The sequence below is a fragment of the Rutidosis leptorrhynchoides genome, chromosome 3, assembly GCF_046630445.1.
Source record: "Rutidosis leptorrhynchoides isolate AG116_Rl617_1_P2 chromosome 3, CSIRO_AGI_Rlap_v1, whole genome shotgun sequence".
Taxonomy (NCBI): domain Eukaryota; kingdom Viridiplantae; phylum Streptophyta; class Magnoliopsida; order Asterales; family Asteraceae; genus Rutidosis; species Rutidosis leptorrhynchoides.
Window position 1 is genome coordinate 229,264,509 of NC_092335.1, and position 23,787 is coordinate 229,288,295.

Consider the following 23,787-nt stretch of genomic DNA (forward strand, 5'->3'; position numbering starts at 1 on the left):
TTTGTGTATATGTCTAATAGTTTATGGCATTGTAGACTTGATCACCATGTTGACCCTGTGCTTAAGATTATTAAGCAAAGAGTTGGCAGTGTTGATTCTGTTGATGTTGGTATATGTGATATTTGTCATAGGGTAAGCAATTAAGGGAACCTTTTCCCTTGAGTAACCATAAATCCAAAGAATTGGATGATCTCATTCACTTGGATTTATGGGGGCCTTATAAGGTTACTAGCAGAGAAGGTTAAGCCTTTTCTTACAATTGTTGATGATTACAGCATAGCTGTATGATTATATCTTTTGAAAACAAAAGAGGAGGTCTTTTCTAATATTGAGTTGTTTATTAACCTAATTAAAAATCAATTTCAGAAAACTATTAAAGTCATTAGAACTGATAATGGTACTGAATTCATCAATAATAGGTTAAGTGTCTTTTGTAGTCAAAATGGTATTATTCATCAAACTACTTATGTATATACTCCTCAACAAAATGATATAGTTGAAAGAAAGCATAGACATTTATCAAATGTTGCTAGGTCTTTAATGTTTTAAAGTGGTATTCCTCTTAATATGTGGCCTGAGTGTATTTTAACTTCTACATATCTTATCAACAGGTTACCTTCATCATTGTTGTCTGTTAGTTCTCCTTTTAAAATGGTTTTTGGTTTTGAACCAAATCTTTCTCACCTAAGGGTGTTTGGATGTATGTGTTTTTATACTGTCTTAAATGAGCTAGATAAGTTTAAAAGTAGGTCTGAAAAGTGTGTTTTTATTGGTTACTTTTTATGTAAAAAGGGTTATAAATTGTTTAGTCTTGATAGAAGTCTTGATAGAAAAATTATTTTATTTTTAAGAGATGTTAAATTTTATGAAAATATTTTTCCTTTTAAGTCTTCTATGTCTGATAATCAAAATGTTGAAAATTCTTTTAATCATTTTAATTTCTTTGAGTCTGGTCTTAAAACTTACATCCATTCATCAAGTCCCAATGATGAAGTTGGGGAACATGGTAATGATAGTGAGAATGATAGTAGTGGCATTGATCCTGTAGACATCAGTGATGGTACTTCATCATCTGTAACTCAGGATACCACTGCAACTTTTCATGATCATGAATAACCACCTGAGGGCAATAATATTTCAAAAAATTCTAGTCAAAACACTGAAAATGTAGAGACTGACACTATTGTTGAAGGTAACCTTGATACAACTGTTGAAGATGATCATGAATTGAATAATAGAAGGTCTAGTAAACCTAGAGTTTTTCCTAGCAAGTATGCGGATTATCAGATTGATAGTAAAGTTAGGTATTCTCTTAGTAATGTTGTGTGTTATTCTAGTTTGTCTGAACAAAATAAATGTTTTGTTACTCAACTTGATAAGTCTATTGAACCTAATGATTATAAGGAAGCATTGCAAGATAATAACTAGATTGAAGCTATGAATAGTGAGATAGAAGCTTTAATTACTGAGTTACCTGAATATAGGAAAGCTATAGGTTCTAAATGGGTATTTAAGATAAAAATATAAATCATCAGGAGAAATTGAAAGATATAAAGCTAGGTTAGTAGCAAAAGGATATAGTCAAAGAGAAGGTGTTGATTTTGATGAAACATTTAGCCATGTAGCTAAAATGGTAACTGTTAGATGTTTGTTAAACCTAGATGTGCAAAATGATTGGTGCTTGTTTCAGTTAGACATAAATAATGCATTTTTATATGGTGAGTTAACTGAAGATATCTATATGAAATTACCTCAAGGTTTTTTTGACGAAAATGATCAAAGAGTATGTAAATTGAACAAATATTTATATGGATTGAAATAGGCTCCAAGAAAGTGGAATGAAAAGCTTACTTATGCTCTTAAAGAATTTGATTTTATTTAAAGCTTAAATGACTATTCTTTGTATATACATTATGCTGATTCCGTTTTCATGTTTCTTCTTGTTTATGTAGATGATATAATTATTACTTGAAATAGTGTTGATGAAATCACTAAGGTTAAAGATTTTCTTAAAATTAAATTTATGATTAAGGACTTAGGAGAGTTAAAGTATTTTTTAGGTATTGAAATTGTGAAATATGATAAAGGTGTTTGTATGTGTCAGAGAAATTATTGATTAGATTTATTAAGTGATTTTGGTATGCTTGGTTCTAAACCAATTCAAACTCCTCTTGAGTCAAATTCTTATATTTCTACTTGTGAAACTGAAAATGATAAATTAATTAGTAACATTTCTGAATATCAAAAATTAGTTGGAAAGCTAATTTATCTTACTTTAACCAGACCAAATATTTCTTTTTCTGTTCAGTGTCATAGTCAGTATATGCATGCTCCTTTAGATTCACATGTTAAACTTGTTTTTAGAGTTTTAAGGTATCTGAAGTGTTCTCCAGGTAGAGGTATTCAGATCAGTAAAGGTAATACTCATTCTTTAACTGCTTTTTCAGATGCAGATTGGGGTAAGTGTTTAGGTTCTAGAAAATTTGTAACTGGGTTATTTATTTTCTTAAATGGTTCACTTATTTCATGGAAAAACAAAAAACAAGCCACAGTTTCTAGATCTTCTACTGAATCCAAGTATAGAGCTCTTGCAGCCACTACTTGTGAAATAATTTGGATTGTAAAATTGTTAAAGTATTTTAAGATTAACAACATTTTACCTGTTGAATGTGTGATAATAGTTCTGCTCTTCTTTTAACTGCAAATCCTGTTCTTCATGAGATGTCAAAGCATTTTGAAATTGATATTCATGTTGTTAGAGAAAAAATTCTGTCTGGTTTGATTAAAAATGTATATGTTCAATCTGCAAATCAAATTGCAGATATCTTTACTAAAGTATTAAGTAAATTTCAACATGATTTTTGTGTGAAAAATTGGGTACGATCAACTTATTTAAAGATAAGATTGAGGGAGGGTGTTGAATTATGATATTTTTTGCATTCAATCTTATCTTTTTTTTTATCTAACTTAGTTTGTTTAATTGTTTTATTTTTAGTTTATATAGTGTTGTTGATGTTGAGGGACTGCTGTGGCATTTCATCATAGTTGCTGTAGAGTATAGAAGTGCATGGGCTTGCTAGTATTTTGGTGGAAGTTGCTGCTATATATAGAGGGCTACTGTGCATTCTAGGGTTGTCGATTTTGCTGCTCATTCTACTCGCAAACCCTAATTTCATCAATCATCCTCTTGTTCTTGATCCAGTAATTTGTATTAAGTTTTCTATATTTGTTCATCACTCTGGTGAACAATTTTGATATTGTTTAGTCTTATGGTTGCAATCATAGCTGTTTCTTCTTTGATCCTAGATCTATTGTTTGTATTTTGGAGATTATTGTGTATTCGATTTACTATTTTCTACGAACATTAAAGGCAAACTAAAGGGATCATTCGTAATTTATACGATTAAAAGATTCAAAGACTCACAAGACTATAACTAGTTTTGTGATTGAGAATTTTTTTAGTTTTTAATCGTGATATTTGACACTGTTCATGACACTCACATAAAGGTATGGCCTGTAGTATTTGAATCAATCATGTGATTTAGTGACCAACATGAGTATCAAATAATCATAAAGTGATTAAAAACATTCTACTCAAAGTACATAAACAACAATTTCCCCTTGTTTTTCTCCATATCAAGTACAAAATGTCATAATTCTTATGTCTGGTAGAAAACAATGTGGGATAGGTGGCTAAACTAAGTTTGCTATTCTAAAAGAAAAACAATGTAATTTAGAAGATAAATAATTGTTTTTTGATTTAATTATTACGGAGTATATTATAATTATAACTTATAACTTACGGGAAAAATACCATATCTTAGTCAATGAGTCTTTAAAGCATCCTTTCCACCTGTAAATGTAATGAAATCTACATGATAATCAGATTCTCTCTTTGTACAAGTGAAATTACAATCATGCCCTTAATTGGGTATCACGGAACCTTTGTCATTTCTTATGAACATGAATCTCCCTGTGGAAACAGATCTGTTCATTCTCTTTGTGTAGTTACTATTTTCTCCTTTTGATGGACCGACTTCTTCGCGCTCATGATCATCATGATCTTCTTCAACTCTTAATATATCAGCTATCAAAAGATTTTGATTTTGGCAATACATTGATCCCAATGAAGTTGATCTTCTAACTTCTTGAACTTCTTGACCAATTCCAATCCCCATGTTCATTTCGTGAAAAGGGTATTCCCGTAAATTCTCACTTGTGACGACGCGATTATCTTGTGGTGCCTCTTCCACAACAAGAACAAGAGCATTCCTCCTTTGGAAAGAAAGAGAAGATACATTAAAATTGGTAGATCTTATTTGTGATTCCGAACGTCGTTGGAATGGAATTGGGAGACCGGGCATGACATGTGATCGACACAATGGACAACTAGAATGAGACGTAAGCCATGTATCAATACAAGGAAGATGAAATGCATGACCACATTTTGGCAATAATCTTAAACTTTCACCTTCTTGAAACTCACTTAGACATACGGCACAATCCGACCCGTCTACCACTCCATCACCTTTCATGTACTTGCATACCGCGATAGACTTGATCAAAGACTCATCAAGTCCACCATTTGCATGTTGCAAATGGTCATGATGAGTTGTTGATTGATTCCGGCTTTGAGATTCTTGAGAAGAATTAATATTTGTATTCGATTCGTTTCCTCTCCTTTTACAATATTTGGTGATGATGGTGTAGTAGCTAACTAAAAGGAAGGCACTAGCTAAAATCCCAATCACTACAATAATGAGAGGAGAGAAATTCATGCCCGAATCATCGTCGCCGGATTGGAACGATGGCGGTGGTGGGAATATTAAGTAGCACCATTGTGGACAATATATGCTACAAATGCCTTGTGAACAATCTCTGTAACCATCATAAGGTGGAAAATTGGTGTTGCTAGGGTTGCTCATAGAGCCCATGACCACCAAAAATATCTATGATCAAACTAGCTAGTACAACTTAACACAACCACAATAACATGTGTAGATCCAAATAAGTGAAAAATAAAGAGGAGTAAAGAAAGGGGTCTTAGATGTGAAGGGAAGCAAAGTAAGGAGTAGGGTTCATGTGTTTCCTAATATTCTTGTGTTGGTGTACTTTATCTTTTGTTGGTCTATCATCTTAATTTTTCTTTAAATTTTTGGGTTCACTTTATCTTTATGTTAAGCGAAAATGATAGATAGTTGACCCATAAGGGTTGGGTTGGGAGTGGTTGAGTTGATTTAATAAATATTGGATGCTGATCACTCAACCTCCAAGTTCTGGCAAGGCTTAATCTTAGTTTGGTAAAATATGGATATGTGGGTTTCACCAAACCTTGATGACTATGAACTTATAAAATAAATCATTCAACGTAATCAATTGATTCCTTGTTATTTATTTTTCATTTTTTGTAGTTTTGAATAAAATAAGTCAAGACTGCCAATGTATCTCACTAAATTTTATGTTAAAACATTTTTAAATAAATGAAATTATTTAGAATAATATATTCTACTATAGATGTTATTAAAATATGAAATATATCTGTAGTAGCTTTATACATTATACTGTATTATTAGTTGATTCTTACTCCATTTTTAAGACTGGACAACCCTTAAGGCTATCATTAACATTCATGAAGTATATATATATCGATTACATATTAACTTTAAAATGATGAATTATTAAGTTGTACAATATTTGTATGTACGTTAATAATATTCCTTAAAGTCGCCGTTAAAAAAACTTCTTTATTAATACAAAACTGAATACAAACGGTACAATCAATGAAATGAAAATACTTCATTTTTTTGTTGAATATAAGATAACTTATATAGAAACGAAGACGTTTTGAAAAAAAAAACGTCAACAACCGTGAAATACAAAAAACGGGGGCCGGGCCGTGGCTCGCTCCTAGAAAGCTACAGAGAAACAATAACTATGTATAACCGAGCCACACCCGCTAAACCGAACTAACCAAGCATCAAAACAGCTAAACAAGGAAACAACATGAAAGCCTAAACCGCACAAACCAAACCCATACAAATACAATAAACAAGAAAGACGAACCAAAACGAAACTAAAACTAAAGAGAACATAGGATCAACCTTTTTAAGTTACCGTTGACCGTCTCCAGACCAACTCTCTTGCCCGCGCAAGAGTTGTGCCCACCCGAGAGAATACTCAGTCATAAGGAAGTAAGTGTATAAAGTTATTATTCCAATTCAAATCCAAATCAAATCAAATAAATATAATTATAAATAAATTATTATAATAAATATATATAATAAAATTAATGTTGAACATTCTAAAACTTATAAATCCGGCCGGAACCTTTTTTATGAGATGGTCACTATCTCCATTGACCTTTTAGATGGTAAAATATAAAACATTCTAAAAAACCATGAAACAATATTATCATAACAAATGACACGTGCAACCACGGGTTTGTTTAAATGAAAATAGTTTAATAATATATTTTAGGTATTAAGTGAATTTAAACGCTAAAGTCATTTCGTTTAATGACCCGATGGATTCCGACTAAGAAACTTCTCGTTATTTTTACAAACACATTGATGTAATTAACTTGGTCGGAATCAATGAACCACATTTATTCCCTCACCATCATCTTCCAATTTTCATCACAATTACTATTTTACTTGTCATAAAAGTCTTTATTAGAACCTTTTATTAAGACGTGTATTTCGCATACATATATAACGTAATTAATCTCGTAAAGATAACTCATATTTGAATTTGAATAATAATATAATAATAATTAATGAGAGTGAATTTTTTCCCGAAAAAATGAAATAAATAAATAAGTAGATTTAATTTAATTAGTCATTAATTAAATTAATGACGTCACCTTAAGAGCTTAGATTTTTTTCTTTTTCGTTTTGATTTTTTCTTAAAAAATGAATTAACCTAATAATGACATCATCATTATAGGATTTTAATAGAAACTATAGATAATCAAATTTTATTATTATTTTGGTAGTATTTATTTAAGGATAAGACTCGGTAACTTACAAAATGTAGCTAAATACAAAAGTAGATTAAGTAGCTAGATTTTGGTAGTATTTATTTAAGGATAAGACTCGGTAACTTACAAAATGTAGCTAAATACAAAAGTAGATTAAGTGGCTAGATGGAGACAACTCCCATTAGTTATTTTTTTTAACGGAGGTTAAGAGTTCCTGACGGGGTCCGAACCCGATATCGAAACCCAACCACCCAATCATTTTCTAGACGAACAATTACAGTCATACACATCGCGCGTGGTAAAACCCTCTCGAGCGAGCCTCAAACGTATAAACATCCGAAAACCACTGAAGCCAGTGTAACCAAAAGAAAAATATTTTTGCAGCACATGGGACTCAAACCCCGACCTCCCTTATGGGAGAGCAAGTCACCACGGCATCAAAGACTTGCGGTTACAACTCCCGTTAATTATATACTATGGAGTAATAAAAGTTGTTAAATTTCTAACACAAATGCGTAATTTTCTTTCTTAATTTTATTGTTATGTACAGGACAATATAATATACCTCAAAGAGTATGTAAAATTCACAAAGATACAATATAATATATTTAATATCTATAATAATTATCTATATATTACAATACTTGAACCCACAACTTACTAGTTGATGGGATCCTAACATTACCGTAGATCAAAGGCTCTTTGATTTTAACTTAATTTAGTTAGTGTATTGCTTGTAAAGATGGAATACTTCTAAGCATAAATAAAGTTCACTTTAAATTTACAAAATAAGAAACTAGACGACAATATACAAGCTGCAACAATTGCCTTGTATTGATATAATGCATTGATCTAATGATCTTTAAATTAATGAAATATAGAAGTATATTTCTCGTTTATTTAATAATTAGTTTAATTTAATTTCATGATTAGCTCAAGAAAAGATGATCAAAACTGCTATTAAAGAGTAAGCATGAAGCATGACAGGTACGCTTCAAGCATATGCAAAACCTCCCTCAAGAAGTAACATAAATACTACTTTTCAGTTGGAAGTGTCATATTCACTCATACATGTACACATACTATTATATTATAATTAACAAAAACATTAATAAATATATCTATAAAGTCATAACACATGTCTAAAGATCTGCATAGACATACGGAGATAGTAAAGAAAGTCATTTAAATTCATTTCATTATATTGGTGGAATAATTACAGATATATTTGTAATTTTCTAAGATGCTAAGTGACTATAGTAAGTATAAGCAACCATATGACAGGAACTTCTAACAACAACAACAACAACAACAACAACAACAAAAACAAAACTCAATACCACATAAGTGGGGTATGGAGAAGGTAAGATGTAGACAATCCTTCCCCTATCCGAGAATAAAGACAAGTCATTTCTCCACCCGGAGTGAAATACTCTCAAGAGTAGAGAAAGTCATCCCTCTCTTTATTCGACGGATAAAGAGATTGCTTCCGAGAGGACCTCCGGCCTTTACGTAGGAAAATTTTTTTTAAAAAAAATAAAAATAATAATATACGCCGTGAAAATAGTAGAATCAAATTTTCATGGGTTTAAATCCTGCCTGAAATTTAATTTAGACTCTAAGAGTTAGTCAAATCGCCAAAAAATCGACGATTGTTGCCGACTCAATAGAGCCGTAAATGACAGGAACTCGAAAATGTTCGTTAATGTTACATTTTAACAAATCATAAAGATACTTATTAATTAGTTTCAATATACTCAATATTTAAGGTCAAAAGTCACATTTTAAACATAATAAAAAGTTAAACCAAGTAAGATGACATGAGATTCCAACTAATCTTCATGTGTGAAGGCATTGATGCCACAAATCTAAGCACATCTGGCTTCAAATTTTTTTTAGAATTTGTTGTTTTGTGGACCTCAAGATGCTTAGCAACATTAGGTATTACAAGCTCCCTACAATGCAAATGTAGCAAAGGAACTTTTGATAATACGCTTCCTTTTTGAACATCTAAACCTTCGGGCCGTCTCATCTTGTAGGGTTCCCCGGTTGTCGGCTCATAATCGGTTCTCGGCATTTGCTTCCATCTGCTATGCACAAACCAACCGTACTTGTAGTCGCCGACTAATGGCGTACCAAGAGCTTCAGCACAGTGCACCCGGATCTAATAGATGTGAGGTAAATCAAAATTAGACCTAGAGGGTCTTTGAGTTTGTGTTATGAAACTCATTATTAATAATCAGTTTCTAATGTTTTGCTTAACAAATTCGGCCAACGGCATATCTAGGGGTGTAAATGAGCCGAGATACTCTCGCGAGCTACTCGAGCTCGACTCGTTAAAAACTCGCTTCGAGCCGAGCCTAAAGGAGCTAGGGCCAGAGTTTGAACATATTATAAAGATCGTTTAGTAAACGAGCCCAAGCTTGAGCTTCATGTCTCGAGCTCGAACAGGCTCGCGAGCCTAAACGAGTTTTTTATTTATATACACTAAATTACCATTATATAATAATATAATTGCATAATAACTGTTATAATTTTTGTAGAGTTAAAATACTAATACTAAGTCCTATTATATGTAAATAAAAAATATACAAAAACAATAATATTATTAAATAAAAAATTATTAACAAAAAAATATTACGTAATAAATTAGTCGAGCTCGATCCGAACTCGAGCTTAAGATACCAGGCTCGAACCAAGCCGAGCTCGAGTTCGAGCTTTGTGAATTCCAAACGAGCTGAGCTCGGGCCTAGTCGAGCTCGGGCTCGGCTCGGCTCGGCTCGTTTACACCCCTAGTAGTGAATATCTTATTATTAATGAGTCAGAAAATACCTATACACCATTCTTATAAACCAAATTAAGGGACCCAAAGGTGCAAAACTCGCAACTCGGGGAGGGACTTTGGAGGGAGTAATCAGCAACTTGAGGATAAATCGGATTGAACTTTTTATACATCAAAAGAATAAAATCCAAAATCGGATCAAAAAATCCGATTTTGAATTATTATCGTTTAATTAAACAATTTTTGAAAAATTGGATCGGTCTTTTTTCAAAAAGGAGTAATCGGGAGTAATCGGGAGTAATCGGGGTTTTTTACGATAGTGAAGGGACCTATATTCATAGAACATCTCTTCTTTGTTAAAACACTGAAGCATTTAATTATCTGATTATATCGCATAATCAGTTTTGGGTAATGAATTTAATACTAGCAGCAACAAACAGATTAACTAAGGGTATGATACACTTACCTCTCTAATCTATATACCTAAAGCAATCAATCATTTGATAATTTGATTATACAACTTGAAAAAAAATAAGCACATTCACATCCAATCAGCATTTTCTACAACATCTAAAACTTATTATGTGATTATGATTATTCGAATAAATGGAATCATATTCATAACGCATATGAAAAGAGCGGCAACATGGTTCATACCTGATGCTTATGATTTGTAAGTGGACGCAGCTCTAGCCAAGAACAACCACTAATTGTAGGACCAAGGACTCGATATTCAATGACGGCCTCTTGGGAACTTTCTAAACCAGAACCATGAGCCAACATTACCCTTTCAGCTTTCCCGCCGTTAAGGAGAACCTGTAACCAAGAAGAAACACTTCATATGTTGTTTTCTTTTGACATAATTACGTTGATAGTCCATGTGGTTTATCTAAATTTGCTGATATAGTCCCAAAACTGCATTGATAGTACTCGAGGTTTACAATTTTTGCGTGGATAGTCCCTGCATCTGACGGTTGTTAAGTATTTCCGTTAACTTCTGTCATATGCTAGGAACTTGAGGGTAGTTTCGTCTTTTTGATTTTCAGGTATGTTTTGGTCTGCAGATATGTTTTGGTTTAGTATGAAGCATTGTAAGGATGATGACAAGAATTAAGATGAAGTTTATCAAAGGAGAGGCAAAAAAATACCCTCATGTGCGACTGAAGTTAACGGAAATATTTAACGACCGTTTGACATAGGGATCTGTGTTAAAATTGTAAACTAAGAGGACTACCAATGTGAATAACAGGTTTGGGAATATATCAGGAAAATTCAAATAAACAACAGGGACTATCAATTATGTCTTTTTTTTCTTCATATTGGTGATATAAGGATTAAAGACGAACAAATAAACCTTACTGAGAGGGGCACATATTAAGCCCTCCTTTTCCTTAGGGGTACCGATGACCAGCGCCCAATACTTCTGATATGTAGTTTCGACCGAATCATTCATTCCTTTACTGATTTTTGTGAATGAATAATGACATTAGGATCATACGTCAATAGTAGCCTGCCTAAAAGTTGATGTGTACCTTTAGTGAGGACTTTGTTCTGTTGACGTCACTAAACAACCAATGAAGATGAGAAATGCTCTCTTTTGATCTGCCCATTAGAATAATCCCGCTGCTTTCTCTATCAAGACGATGAACCTACATAGCAGTCACATACTTTATTAAAGGAAAAAGGGAGGGTTTTGAAGATATGCAAGAACTGGTGAGTCGCCTAACAGACCATATTGGGTGGGTCGAAAACAAGTCAATATTGAGTAATGAATTGGGTAGTGGACCTGCCAACATCTTGTTGTCCATTTCTTTTTCACTTTTATAAAATAACAAATGTACTGAAAATAATTATAGAGGTGATAGAACAGGTTGGTTGAGTAAAAGACCAAAGAGATTCAGGTCAAAATGGTCACTTGCAGCGGCGGACCCAAAAGTTGAAGTGACCCATATCAAGGTTTTTTTTATGGAATTAAATAAATAACATTAATTATGAACATGTACGATATCATCACAAATATATATCATAATTCTAGTTTTTCAATTACTATAACATAAAAAGTGGGCTAATTATTTATTGAATTGGTAGCACAATTTGTTTTGACCTGTAGCAGTAACAATAAAAATCAGTTTTTATATAAAAAAGCGCTTCAAATGTCAAATGGACCCGTGGCTAGGGCTACCGCTAGCTTCTATCTGGTTCTGCCCCTGGTCACTTTTAGGTACAGGTCTAGAAAACCATTAGCCATAAATTTATAGCACTACCAGAAATTGCACATTTTAGTGATGAAGAGTGGACTAGTAACCAATTAGAGATAAATACCAGTTTAGGAGCCTCGTCGTAATCATAGCATAATGCAGCAGCTGCCATCGCATCCATACTGTTATGGACAGCCATATTCCCCTAAATCATAGATGCGAAGTATAAGGGAAAATAGCATAAAATGGCCTGAAAATATAAAGTTTGAGCTAAATTACTAACCTTTACCGGCACCTTTGGCGGCTTGTTAAGAACAAGTAGAACAGAATCCTAAATTTTCAGAATAAAGTGATCAATGAAAAACATGTACTGTATAAAACTACAAAAATCACATCCTAACAAATGTCACAAATGCTACAATTCACGTATAAAAAACAAAACCCTCATATTATATGCAGATAACATAAAGGTATGATTGTATGAAAGGTATAAGTATACCTTGTACATGACAAGTCTTTGCAAATATTGTATTTCGTCTGCGTTTGGACATAAAGATGCACTTGGTATAGTATCAAATCTCTTGGAGATTTTAGATTCGGCAACAGATACGGGTACATGAATTGTGGACCCTGTCTTCATAACCTCATTATGTTTGATCTGTATATTAATGAAGGAATGTCAGATCAGACATAAAAAGAAATATATAAACCGGAGCGAAAACGATATTGAAACGAAGACAAATATCTAAAATCTTCTGCAAAAGATCACCAATTTTACATGATTTGGAACAGCTATTCACATGGTACATTTTAATCATGCACTGCTGTTGAATTCTGCAGTAAATTAAGTTTCAAATTGAATAGCATATTGAATAGGCTCTACCTTTTTCACAAGTTTTGTGTGTGCTTGCTTTCCTTCATCAGTATCACAACACTCCATTTTCACCTGGAAATAAATAAATATTAAATACTGTATTAAATATAACATTAAACCCAAACATTTAAATCTATGACAACATTTCATAGGATGCTCTTTATCAAGGTTGTAAACGTCACGAGTGGGAACGAATTGGTAAGGACCTTTGAGAAACGAGTCGATCGAGTCAGGGACGAGTCACGCGTTGACGAACGTTGACTTTTAATAATAATAAATAAATTCGAAGTATACATATTACACATAAATATATCAAAACATAAAAATAAATAGTTCAAACACAGATATAGGGCACAAAATCTAATTTTTAAAAATTTTAGAAATTAGAATCTTGACCTAACTTTGACCAATTTAGACTTTAACCCATTTTGACCAACTCAGGGCTGACTCATTTTGACCCGATTTTTTAGCGTTGACCGATTTTTAAGGCGTTTTGGGGTGAAACAGGAAGGACTAGTCCCCAAACCGACGCGTCGGCCGACTTTTACAACAACGGCCTTTATCATCTCAATAGCATAAAACATAGTTTGTTACTAGATGTTCAAAAGGGTAATGTACTCACAAGTCCCTTGTTAAAGTGTGACTGGATCACAGAACCCTCCACATCAGCAAAGTAATACTTCATCCAACTAATAGCGGTAGTATGAGAACTGTGATTAACATTCTTTCCAGGTAGAGGATGAGGTGGGAACTGGGGCAATGATAAAACTTGTCGAGGTTTGTGGCCAGCTTTAGGGCAACCCAAATAAGTTATGTTGTTAGAAACACGCAAAACGGTTTCATCGCACTTAGGTTGTGGAGGAGACACTCTGGAGAAGTACCTCACAGTAAAAGACATGCATTGATGACGTGTGATGTTCAGCCACATTGTAGCACATACTGCCTGAATATAGAGCAGTGAAATAATAATTAACACTAGCGATATTGACCAAAAAATACCTACTACTTGAGATAATCAGTCCACATACGAAGCAGTAGGATGGTATAAAATCCAGATATAACCTCCTCTCGCTTTAAGATTATCAGATAAATTATCTCATAGGAAGGATAAAAGCTGGTATTTTTCTTAAATACGCAAGAATATATTTAAGAATATATATTGAAAAATAAGAAAAATAAAATAAAATTGTGTCATTTCACAGTTGTATTATCATTTTTATATATCTGTGATCAAGCATATTTTCACGGGATTATGGCGAACCTACACATGAGTGCAATAGTGGGGTTTAAGGACACACAGGATTCGAACCTCCGACGTACGTCGTGGATAACCCGTACCGGAATCGTAAAGATTTCGGCAGGGTGGCCAAATGTAAGTCCACCAATGACCTAGCATACGAGGTCAAGTGGCCAAAAGAAATGAAGGGTTTACTGCTCATGGCTGAAAGCCTTGAATGAATGTGGTAGTCGTAAGAATGCCTATTCTTCTGACGATGTATGCCTTTGTTACGTGAACGTAATGTGTATCTCTTAGGGTTTTAGAGCCATGTACTTATAAGCTAGCAATTAGGGTTTCAGTAGGATCCTATCCCTTAATGGATGTAATCCTTCCCATTACTAACTAGCGTTAATTAAGGAAACCGAATCATGGACTGATCTTATCATTTCCTTGGTCAACAAGGTAAACAGAAGACGCAGTCAAAAGACCGCATCCAATGGTATAGGTGCAAAGAATGTGCGGCTATACCTTTATGCGTTGTATCAACGAAATAGGCGCATGTCTACTATTGTGTTTAGTGCGCAGATGTAGGGTTTGCATGCGCATAGCGCGCAACTATGCGGGTATGCGCATGATTAATCTGTATGAAGAATTGATGATAAAACTCTGACGCGATACAATAGACCAGAGAGTCGAGGTATGTCCAAGGTCTCTCTTGGTAACGGAAATCAGGTTAAAAAGAAGTGTATTTGAATTACTTTATGAGTGATCATTAAAGACTTTGTACGTTGGCAAAAATGTGATTATGCGAAACCATCACAAATAATATAGTATCAGCAAATTCAAACCTCACAACATGGACACTGTTCAAAATCAATCTTCCCACTTTCTGTTAACTGCTGGCTTCATATGGAGCTTCAATTGTACCTGAAAGTGCAGTAACAGAACTTTAAATACATGACTTAAGTCCATAAACTTCGAGAGATCTACTCCTGACCTTAACTATTTGGACTTTTAGAAGCCTTAACGCAGATCTATAATATTGGAGATCGGATGTAAATGTTGTTTTTTTTATTTTTATTTTTGAACAGCGGTTCGGGATCACCCAGGGGACGGGATCACCCAGGGGACTAAATCACCGACGCGTTCATCTTCCCGTAGTTGCATAACCCGCCCCCAACTGCTGCCTATGAGAAAACCCGGCCCAATCCGAGCGAATTTGCTTTTATGGGCGGTAAAAAACCCCTCCCCACTGCCCCGCAACGCGATGTCAGGTATAATGATTATATATGAACATACCCTATTTGTTTCTTTACTAGTAAATGACATAGCTATCAGATACATATAGATTGACCACTAAAAATTCTGACTAAATATATATAAATAAAACTTCAAATACAAATTACCCTAGTTAAATGCGATTACATAATCCATGTATTAGTTAGATAACCACACATAGGTAGTTACAATAACATTCTGATCATGATGATACGATAGAATGAGTCTTTTTCAACATAATAAGCCAATATAGAGCGAATTTGTGTTCAAAGGCATTTCATCAAACAGTTGGTGGGCATAATGTTTGAAGAGCACATATTGAGACCAAAAATTGTAGGCATCTACGTGACGTTCAATACAGTAAATAGAAACTTGAACTAACCGAAGATGGTAGCATCTGATACCTACTAATTCAGGAAGGGTGCTGATTCGTACACCACCAAAATTATCCATACACCACTAAATATGCAACACAGTGTTGTACTATACAACTCTCTAAAGCAAAGCATATTTATTGGTGTATGGATAATTTCAATCAGTCACATTCAGGAATGTTCTGTTATCTGTGTCAGTTGCAAATGAGCTGAAGAAGCTGACCAAATTGTTAATAAGTCAAAGTATAAGGGTAAATATGGAACAAATGGAGATTGTTGTGTTCGGCGACGACTTCAGCATTTGACTTTTGATCGAAAGTCGAGCAAAACTTGAGTCAAAATTATTTGTATTTGTGGAGTAAAAAAACCTTAAGGGCTAAAAAAGCTTTTTACTAAAATTTGGATATCGAGTTTTGTGTTATACTATTTGATTTTGATATTGATTGATATATATTGATAACACTCCGTATCAAAAATACGTATTATAAAATGCTTCCTTCTACAATCATCATTTTTCAGAATGAGTCTAAATTTGTACTCCGTAACATTTTGCGTCGCTGAAAAAAAATTCATTCTCCCCCTAGCCGGAACTTGAAAAACCTTCGCAATTTACCAAATAAAAATAAGTAATAAGCAGTTAATATAATACTGCTGACCTACATATCATACTTTTTTAATCGACTCTATAAAGAGATTCCACTTTTTAACAAAAAATAATGAGCCAAGTTACAAATATAACAAGATATAAAAAGGTATCCACTGTTACAAACTGAATCAAATATCTTAGAAACCCGTAATCACAACTTTAGAGCGGCAATGGCCTCCGGTTTGAAATCAACTCTCATACCCAAAACCCTCCTCACCTCAGCTGGAGTCAGTCTCCATGTCATGGGTCCTGAATTTTCACCCCAAAAGTCCAAAATTTCAGAAACCTTTTCCAAATTTAAAATTGTCGCCATTTGGGTTAACCGCGCAAACTTATCCCTAACAGTCCGTTGTGTCATACCAGAGAAATGGCTAACGAGGGTCCTCACGTCTCGGTCCAGTTGCAGACCTCCAAGTTGACTAAATCTTTTTTGCATCATAATAACTTCAAGCCTTTTAACAATAAAGTCAATCACCAAATGAATAAACGAGTCGTAGTTGTTGCCAGTCATTAAAGGCTGGAGCCAACTTGTGTTAGTCTCGACGGCATGAAGAAGTCTCTGGACCCACGGGTCGTTTACCTCGTTTTCTGCATATTCTGTTTCTGAGAGCTCATAACCGACGGTTGCTACATTGTCTAAGACGGGTCGGATTCGGTGTGTAACGGTACCTACGAGCTGCTCCAATCCAGCAACTAAGGCTTTCTTGAAGCCGTTGCTCATCTCTACCAACTCAGATAGACATGACTTGATTCTTTCTCTATCAGCTGGAGCAGGAAATACCTGATGAAACCAATATTGTTAAGTGACTTTTTAATAATCAAGCTTCCTTAAAACTAGTTTAACAAGGATAAAATTGGTGCACGTAATGGGCCGATCTTGGTTATGTTTTGACCCTAATGGGTCAAACAATTACGATAAAATATATGGGTCTAAAGGAAATAGGTCAATATTGTCACGTCATCCAAAGTATGTGTGTGTGTGTAAACAATAAACTGCCTAAACTTAAAGACTGGAAAATAGAAATAATAAAAAGTGTCACCATATATACACTTTATACACAATATTCTGTAACATAAGGATACCTAAAGACATAAGGATCGACGATACAAACAGCTAAATAAGTTAAGATAAAGTAAATGTATTGACAAGTTCAAATGCATATGTAATTAGAAGTTGATATTACATGTGTACCATACCCATCCCAAGATAAAGCCTACTGGTTGGGTCCTCATATTATCAAGAGGTATCATGTTCAAACTTTTGGGGTGACCAAAGAAAGGGTAGAAAACGGTCAGGTTTTTTATGTCCAGCCTACCCGACAAAGGGGAGTATTTAATATTTAGATGTACGTGGCCTATACGAGTATCCCAAGACCATTCCGACCCTTTACCTAGCCACCCCAAGATATACTTTCGGGGTTTGAACCTGAGACATCTAGTCAGAGCCCCAACCACTAAACCTCCCCAGGTAGCCTTATTTTCTGTAACTAAAAATGGACGTGTACCACAGACAAACCAATTAACCATAATGCAAGAGTTAGCAGTTTGAACTCATTAAAGGCACAAAACCTGTAAACAAGTTTCTAGCATTCAGCAGCTGATATCCTTATCTTTACAAGAGAAACTACATGAGAGTATTAAGGAACAGAAGGTAAACAGGAAAACAATTCATGTTCTCACAGCCCCACACCGTGCTAGATAAGCCAGGCATCCTCCTTGTAATATATAATATTTCCCTCTTCTGTGATTTATGATAAATAAAAAATAATGTTCAGTGTTATCTTTGGGAAAGATGACTTTTGAGCTGAAAATATAATATCTTCAGTACAAATAAATTATAAACCTCAAAGTTAAGCTAAATATATTGGTTACTAATACTCAAGTGAGAAAAGGATGTAAAGGAAACAACGACCCACTAGACTCGGTTGTTGATTGAACTAGTTGGGCCCGTATTTTAAAAGGCATGTTTTGACGGGTTATCCAATTGTCATCCAATTCCCCTCCTCTAAATAAGACCCTCAAAAGCCAACTTAGTACCTAATCCCATACACGATCTTACACCTTTTTGATAAGTTTATGATCTTTTGATCGGCAACATGTTCTCCAATATCCTCATGTGCAAGGTCTGCTCCACCTGACCATTTGCCAGCTCTCCTTCAACATATGACATCAGATAATAATATAGATCTATTGAACTATGTCACCCTAAAGGAGAGATGTAAAACCATTATTTATTGTCAGGTTCACACAATGTTGTCCGGTTCTTAAACATAATAAAGACACAGAACACTGACTCAGTTTCTGAGCAATGATGAGTAAAGTGAAACTGTATTAAGCAGAAATGGAAAAAAAATGATTTAGCAACAAATCTTAAAAGAGGGAATTCCTTGGCAAAATGGGTTCGCTGAAGGTGATGTATCTTTTTTTTTTTAAGAACTAAAAATGATGTATCTTATTATCTGATGCCAGATAAACATTATTCTCTTTTTACATTACGACTATATATCCTTTGAAGTCAGGCCAAGTAAAAATGATTTCTAAATTCGGCATGCTTGTTTCCTTTTTCAGAGGTTTAAGGTTTCAAAACCTTGTTTAATAGACACAGACAGATTATGATCCCAGTTGAAAACTAAAACAAATAAGATATCATTGGAAACTATTAAGATCGCCCAACTCGTTCCTCCTCTCAATCTGCCTCATCTCTTCTAAATCTCGATCTGATGATCTGGGTCTATTAGTTTTCACTTACGTGACGTCTCGTAAATCAACAATATAATGAGTAAAAATGCTGCAGACACCAATGATAACGCTAAAGAAAGTTTATAAGAACAGAACGCAGAACTTTATAGTTTACAATACGAAAGAAAATGATACAACACTTCATGTTCAAGGAACTGATTAAGTAATTTTGTCATGCTCCAGGCAAACATGAAGCTAGATAGGTATAGTTTTGACAAATGATGAGAGCTAACAGATATCAATCTATTAACTATGGCTGACGTTGAATGCAACAACATTGTATTAGTCACTTTTTGGTTGAAGTACAGCACATCTAACTTAAGTTTGATAATAAATTAAACACCACGAAAATTCAACATCAAAATTCAGTAGTGTCAGCTCAAACTAATGGCATAATGAAAGGTATATAAGTAGTTTGCACTAGGAACAAGTTCCATATAAGTATTATAATCAGTAAAGTGATTGGGAGAGGGACATTTAAGTGTGAATAATTGATAATATAAAATGTTCAGTAGCTAGCTTAGTATCGGGACCCAATGTAAGTATGTACTATGTAAAGTTCATCCTTTTGTTCACATACATAAAGACCTTGGACTGGCATTCAAAATCTGATATTTTAATTTACCTGATTATGAGAGGCATTATCTCTAATGGTGTACATTCTCAACATCAAGACTACATTAGAACATAATACATATACGACAGAAGTGCTCTAAGACTATAGACAAACTTAGGACCTACTTACTACTTAGTACACTAAAACTTCAACCACTAGGTTCCAAACCAAAAGTTCTACTTTCAGAGAGTTCTGTTTTGGGACATTAAAAGGAGAAAATTTAGTGTAAATTTTAGTATAAACATGAAAAGAGGAAGTAAGCATATAGTTTTGGATGATGAATACTCACATTAGCACATTGCTCTTCAATCTCATGTCGTAGTTTCAGGGCATACTCACTGCTAACATCCATGTTATTCAAGGCAGTAGCAATATCAGTTCCTGTCTTCTGCACTCCAACACCACCCAAAAACAACTTCCCTCCAAGGTTTGGCTCCCTCATTTTATGAAGCAAAGCATCATTATACTCGCCACCGAGCAAACTTACAGCACTGCTCAAAGCTGCAATAACTGAATTAATGTTGGATGTGGATATCGACCTACGACAGCAACTTTGAAGAACATAAAACACATCATCAACCATTGAGGTTGTGAGGCTGTCCGGTACATGCTCATCAATCTTAATTGCCTTCCTAACATTTTCAACCATGAAGAATCCCTCCAAGATCACATAATAACTAGTAATGTCTTGAACAACTTTGCTAAAATTCCCGCTCCTAAAAGCTTTAGTGGCTCGGGGAGTTACTTCTGGATCGATTCCCCTTAACCCCTTTATCTTTGAAACCATATACTCAGTATAATCCTCACCAAGCTGCGTGAGTGACAAAATTTCTTCAAGAAACAACTCGATTTCCCTTGGATCTGGCCCTTCTTCTTCCCCACCAGAAATTAAATCACTCTTGTATGAATTGATTTCGGATGTTAATTTTGACAACTTACGAAACTCCATATACTTTTTCAAGATCGACGAACCCCTAGAGTCACACTCCTCTTGAAGCTCACAAATTGCATACACAATCCCATCTTCTCCACACAAACTGCTCAATATCTCTACATTTTGTTCAATTGCCATCACAATATCCTTAAACAAATTAGTCAAACAAGCAACAAAATTAACCGAGTTCCGATTCTGCTCGATGAGCTCCACCAATTGCTCATACTCAACTTTAGATCTAACCGATATCACCTTCTTTAAATAACTAACATACGCCTGCAATCCTTCTTCCTCTAAAGCTAACGGCGAATAAAGTTTAATAAACCTTAAAACCGTAGCATGATCTCGCTGATCCACAGCAGTCGATAACCTCCGTCTAACAATCGATTCCAGCTGTTTCTTAGCACTAAACAACATCTCTCTCTGATCCGAACCAGAATCCTTATATATACCATCAATTTCAAGAAATGTTTTAACATAATTAGCAGCAGATTCAAAATCTTCACTCTCTAAAGCCTTTTGTACACCATCAATACAATTAGACCTCTCAACAATCGCATCAATACGCTGTAAAGTATCATTAACACGAGATTGAGCTAAATCGAGTTCTCGAACCTTACCAGATACCTGATCAGCGAGAATACACGTCGAATTGACATTCGATAACATGTGATCTGATTCCGCTTTCACAATTTCTAATACGTCCGATGATTTCTGTAGGAAATTGAGATGTTTATCGAGATCTGGACGGAGTGATAAGATGTTTTCGAGCTGTAGATCTAGGTTACGTTGATACGCAATGCATTCGTGAAGAAGACGTGTCATTGCTCCGACGTCGGTTAGGGTTTGAACGTGTTCTAAGGCTTCTGGTGTACCGAATTTGATAGATGATGTGTTGCTGAATGATTCTTCATCTTCAATCGGCGAGGGTGATGACGTCATAGTCAGCTGTTGAAGTTAATTGAGGACTTTGCCTCTCCGGAGATTATAGATCGGAAATCTGGAATCCCTAGTTTCCCTGAAATATTGTAGATTCGGGGGAGATGGATATATGAACGTTAATTAATTAATTGTTGGAAATAGAGTAATCAAAGTTGAAAATAAATAGTACGGAGTAAAATTTAATTACATGGATCTTTTTTTTTTTTTTTTTTTTCAATCACAACCAATATAAATATTTGAGCAGTTTTAGCCCTCCATATCTTAAATTATATGCTTATTATTTCTTTGAGTTTTCACTAGCGACCTAAAAATCATCCATTTTTTTCTCTCATTTAATTACGAGCATCTCAGCAAACTAAATTGAGTTCAACTCATTAATCACAAATGCCTTGATGAATAATAATTAATTCAAGACTTCATGTATACATGGATTATACATGCCACTAAACCAACTAAACAAACACACAATTATACAGCAGCAAACTAAAATAATCCGAACTCGTAGTAATTTATAACTATAACTATCTCAACATCTTTCTAGAAGCATGAAATGATGATTTGAATAGAACACGAGCATTAGAGCCATAAATAAGGATGAAACACTAACAAAGAAAAATAGTGTCGAATCTACATGACTAAAACAGTCAATATCTATGAATCTGTATCCACCTACTAAAAATACAAATACAAACAAAAGTTAAAGAATCAATAATCTTTAGATCGGTACCTATGTATCCATTATTCTAATTGAGTGGATGAGTAGTCATAATTTTTGGGAGAAGAAATAGAAGACGTCAGAAAATTGTTGGGTGGGGAAGTGTTTAGTCTTAAGGAAATAAAGAGGCGTAATACTCTCTAAAGTAGGGAAGGGTAAAATGGTCCAAGAATTTATTTTGGTTGTACACGAGAAAAAAATGTTGTGTACATATCACCCCCCTAAGCACATTCGGCTACAAAATAATCATCATTTAATTTTTAAAAATAGTTATTTTTCAACTTTAACTTTAGATTTTTTTGTTATGTTAAATAATAATTGATAAAATTTATCTAAACGAATTGAGTTGAGAATAAATAAACTCCTAAGTATTTTTTCGTACAAATACTTCTACAAAATAATTATCTCATTTTATTTTTAAAAATAGTTCTTTTTCAACTTTAACTTTAAATTATTTTTTGTGCTAGATAATATTTGATGAAATGTATCTAAACTAATTGAGTTCCAAATGCATTTTTCTTATCATTTCTTGATTCGACCGATTTCTTTAAAAATAAATTTCTTGTTAATCTTAATTACCAATTTCTTTATAGAAAATTCACTTTCGAAATTAAAAACAAGACTTATCACCTACTTTACTTTCAATATGAGATATTTGTTTCACCTTGTCTGAGTTATTAGACTCATCGGAGTTGCAACTTTTATAACTGCAAACCGTCAACCGATACACTAAACTATCCAGGTCACAAGAAATTCTTGTGATAACCTCAACAAACGACCTCCCACCATCCTCCGGATTTTTCGAAAACACATGTCAGATACTGATTAATTTGATTATGCGAAATATCCGCAACCGACTTTGGCTTGGGCTGACGTGGCATGTGTGTTGCTCACGCGCCTATTCAAAAGCTTAGGCATTGAAGCTGCCTACAGGGCTTACGCATGACGCTGGGTGTAACAACCCAACCCAGTATCCAACCGAAACAGTAAACAACTTTTTTTTATATATATATAAAGGGGTGCGCGGCGCGCAACACCCCTTGTGCGCGGCGCGCACAAGCCTCAACAGCTTCTGTCCGGTATTGCAGTTTTTCAAATAAAGATCACCCACTTCCCGACATATTTAGACAAAACGCTTTTCACAACATGATATAATATGAAAAACTCACACGATTCAATAATAAAATAAATTTTACGAAACGGGGCCCACATCGACCAGAATTACGAGTTTCATACAAAACATGAGTTTCGACCACATTAGTTTATATTCCAAATGACACTATGAGCATGGTGTTTGGGGGTTAAACTACCCAAATCTCGGTCAAACTCCAGAAGGTAACACATCCAAAAGTGTCCCCTATCAAACAAAGCGGGATCTCTAATCCAAACGAACGCCCTTACCCTTGTCCACGCCAGAGCCTATAAAAAGGTAAACAACGAGAGGGTGAGCAAAGCTTAGTGAGTGTAACAATTATACATACACATATATAA

The 23,787-nt window shown here is 34.3% G+C and overlaps 3 protein-coding genes across 6 annotated transcripts; all 3 read right to left on the reverse strand.

Annotated features, from left to right (window-relative positions):
- Window positions 1-3,897: 3,897 nt before the first annotated feature.
- LOC139897262 (RING-H2 finger protein ATL52-like) lies at window positions 3,898-4,934 on the reverse strand. Its single transcript, XM_071879955.1, has one exon. It carries the CDS (start codon window positions 4,932-4,934, stop codon window positions 3,924-3,926), a length of 1,011 nt encoding a protein of 336 aa, XP_071736056.1. The 3' UTR covers window positions 3,898-3,923.
- Window positions 4,935-8,705: 3,771 nt separating this feature from the next.
- LOC139897263 (RNA pseudouridine synthase 3, mitochondrial-like) lies at window positions 8,706-15,833 on the reverse strand. Of its 3 annotated transcripts, XM_071879958.1 has the most exons (11): window positions 15,713-15,833; window positions 14,901-14,979; window positions 13,456-13,776; window positions 12,843-12,905; window positions 12,459-12,617; window positions 12,243-12,290; window positions 12,084-12,164; window positions 11,301-11,410; window positions 11,116-11,224; window positions 10,419-10,577; window positions 8,706-9,143 (listed from the first exon to the last, which is right to left on the reverse strand). In XM_071879958.1, the coding sequence occupies exons 3-11, from the start codon at window positions 13,759-13,761 to the stop codon at window positions 8,781-8,783; spliced, it is 1,398 nt and encodes a 465-aa protein (XP_071736059.1). In that variant the 5' UTR covers window positions 13,762-13,776; window positions 14,901-14,979; window positions 15,713-15,833; the 3' UTR covers window positions 8,706-8,780. The 3 variants fall into 3 exon arrangements, with proteins under 3 accessions (XP_071736059.1, XP_071736057.1, XP_071736058.1); XM_071879956.1 differs by lacking the exon at window positions 11,116-11,224 and having other exon boundaries at window positions 8,707-9,143; window positions 11,294-11,410; XM_071879957.1 differs by lacking the exons at window positions 11,116-11,224; window positions 15,713-15,833 and adding an exon at window positions 15,459-15,658 and having other exon boundaries at window positions 8,707-9,143; window positions 11,294-11,410.
- Window positions 15,834-16,333: 500 nt separating this feature from the next.
- LOC139897264 (conserved oligomeric Golgi complex subunit 4-like) lies at window positions 16,334-22,402 on the reverse strand. 2 transcript variants are annotated; one of them, XM_071879959.1, is made up of 3 exons: window positions 22,309-22,402; window positions 19,995-21,657; window positions 16,334-17,131 (listed from the first exon to the last, which is right to left on the reverse strand). In XM_071879959.1, exons 2-3 carry the CDS (start codon window positions 21,579-21,581, stop codon window positions 16,502-16,504), a joined length of 2,217 nt encoding a protein of 738 aa, XP_071736060.1. In that variant the 5' UTR covers window positions 21,582-21,657; window positions 22,309-22,402; the 3' UTR covers window positions 16,334-16,501. The 2 variants fall into 2 exon arrangements, with proteins under 2 accessions (XP_071736060.1, XP_071736061.1); XM_071879960.1 differs by lacking the exon at window positions 22,309-22,402 and having other exon boundaries at window positions 19,995-21,717.
- Between the last annotated feature and the right edge of the window lie 1,385 nt (window positions 22,403-23,787).

Bases quoted from the DNA above. Each gene is read 5' to 3' on its own strand.
- LOC139897262 (XM_071879955.1), bottom strand. From the start codon at position 4,934: ATGGGCTCTATGAGCAACCCTAGCAACACCAATTTTCCACCTTATGAT.
- LOC139897263 (XM_071879958.1), bottom strand. From the start codon at position 13,761: ATGTGGCTGAACATCACACGTCATCAATGCATGTCTTTTACTGTGAGG. The intron at 11,411-12,083 runs GTATTTATCTCT...ACTGCTATGTAG, and splicing joins ACGACGAGGCTCCTAAACTG to GTTCATCGTCTTGATAGAGA. The intron at 10,578-11,115 runs GTTTATTTGTTC...TCTTGGTTACAG, and splicing joins TATGTGCCCCTCTCAGTAAG to GTTCTCCTTAACGGCGGGAA.
- LOC139897264 (XM_071879959.1), bottom strand. From the start codon at position 21,581: ATGACGTCATCACCCTCGCCGATTGAAGATGAAGAATCATTCAGCAAC. The intron at 17,132-19,994 runs GTGAGTATTCAT...TGGTTTCATCAG, and splicing joins TTGAAGAGCAATGTGCTAAT to GTATTTCCTGCTCCAGCTGA.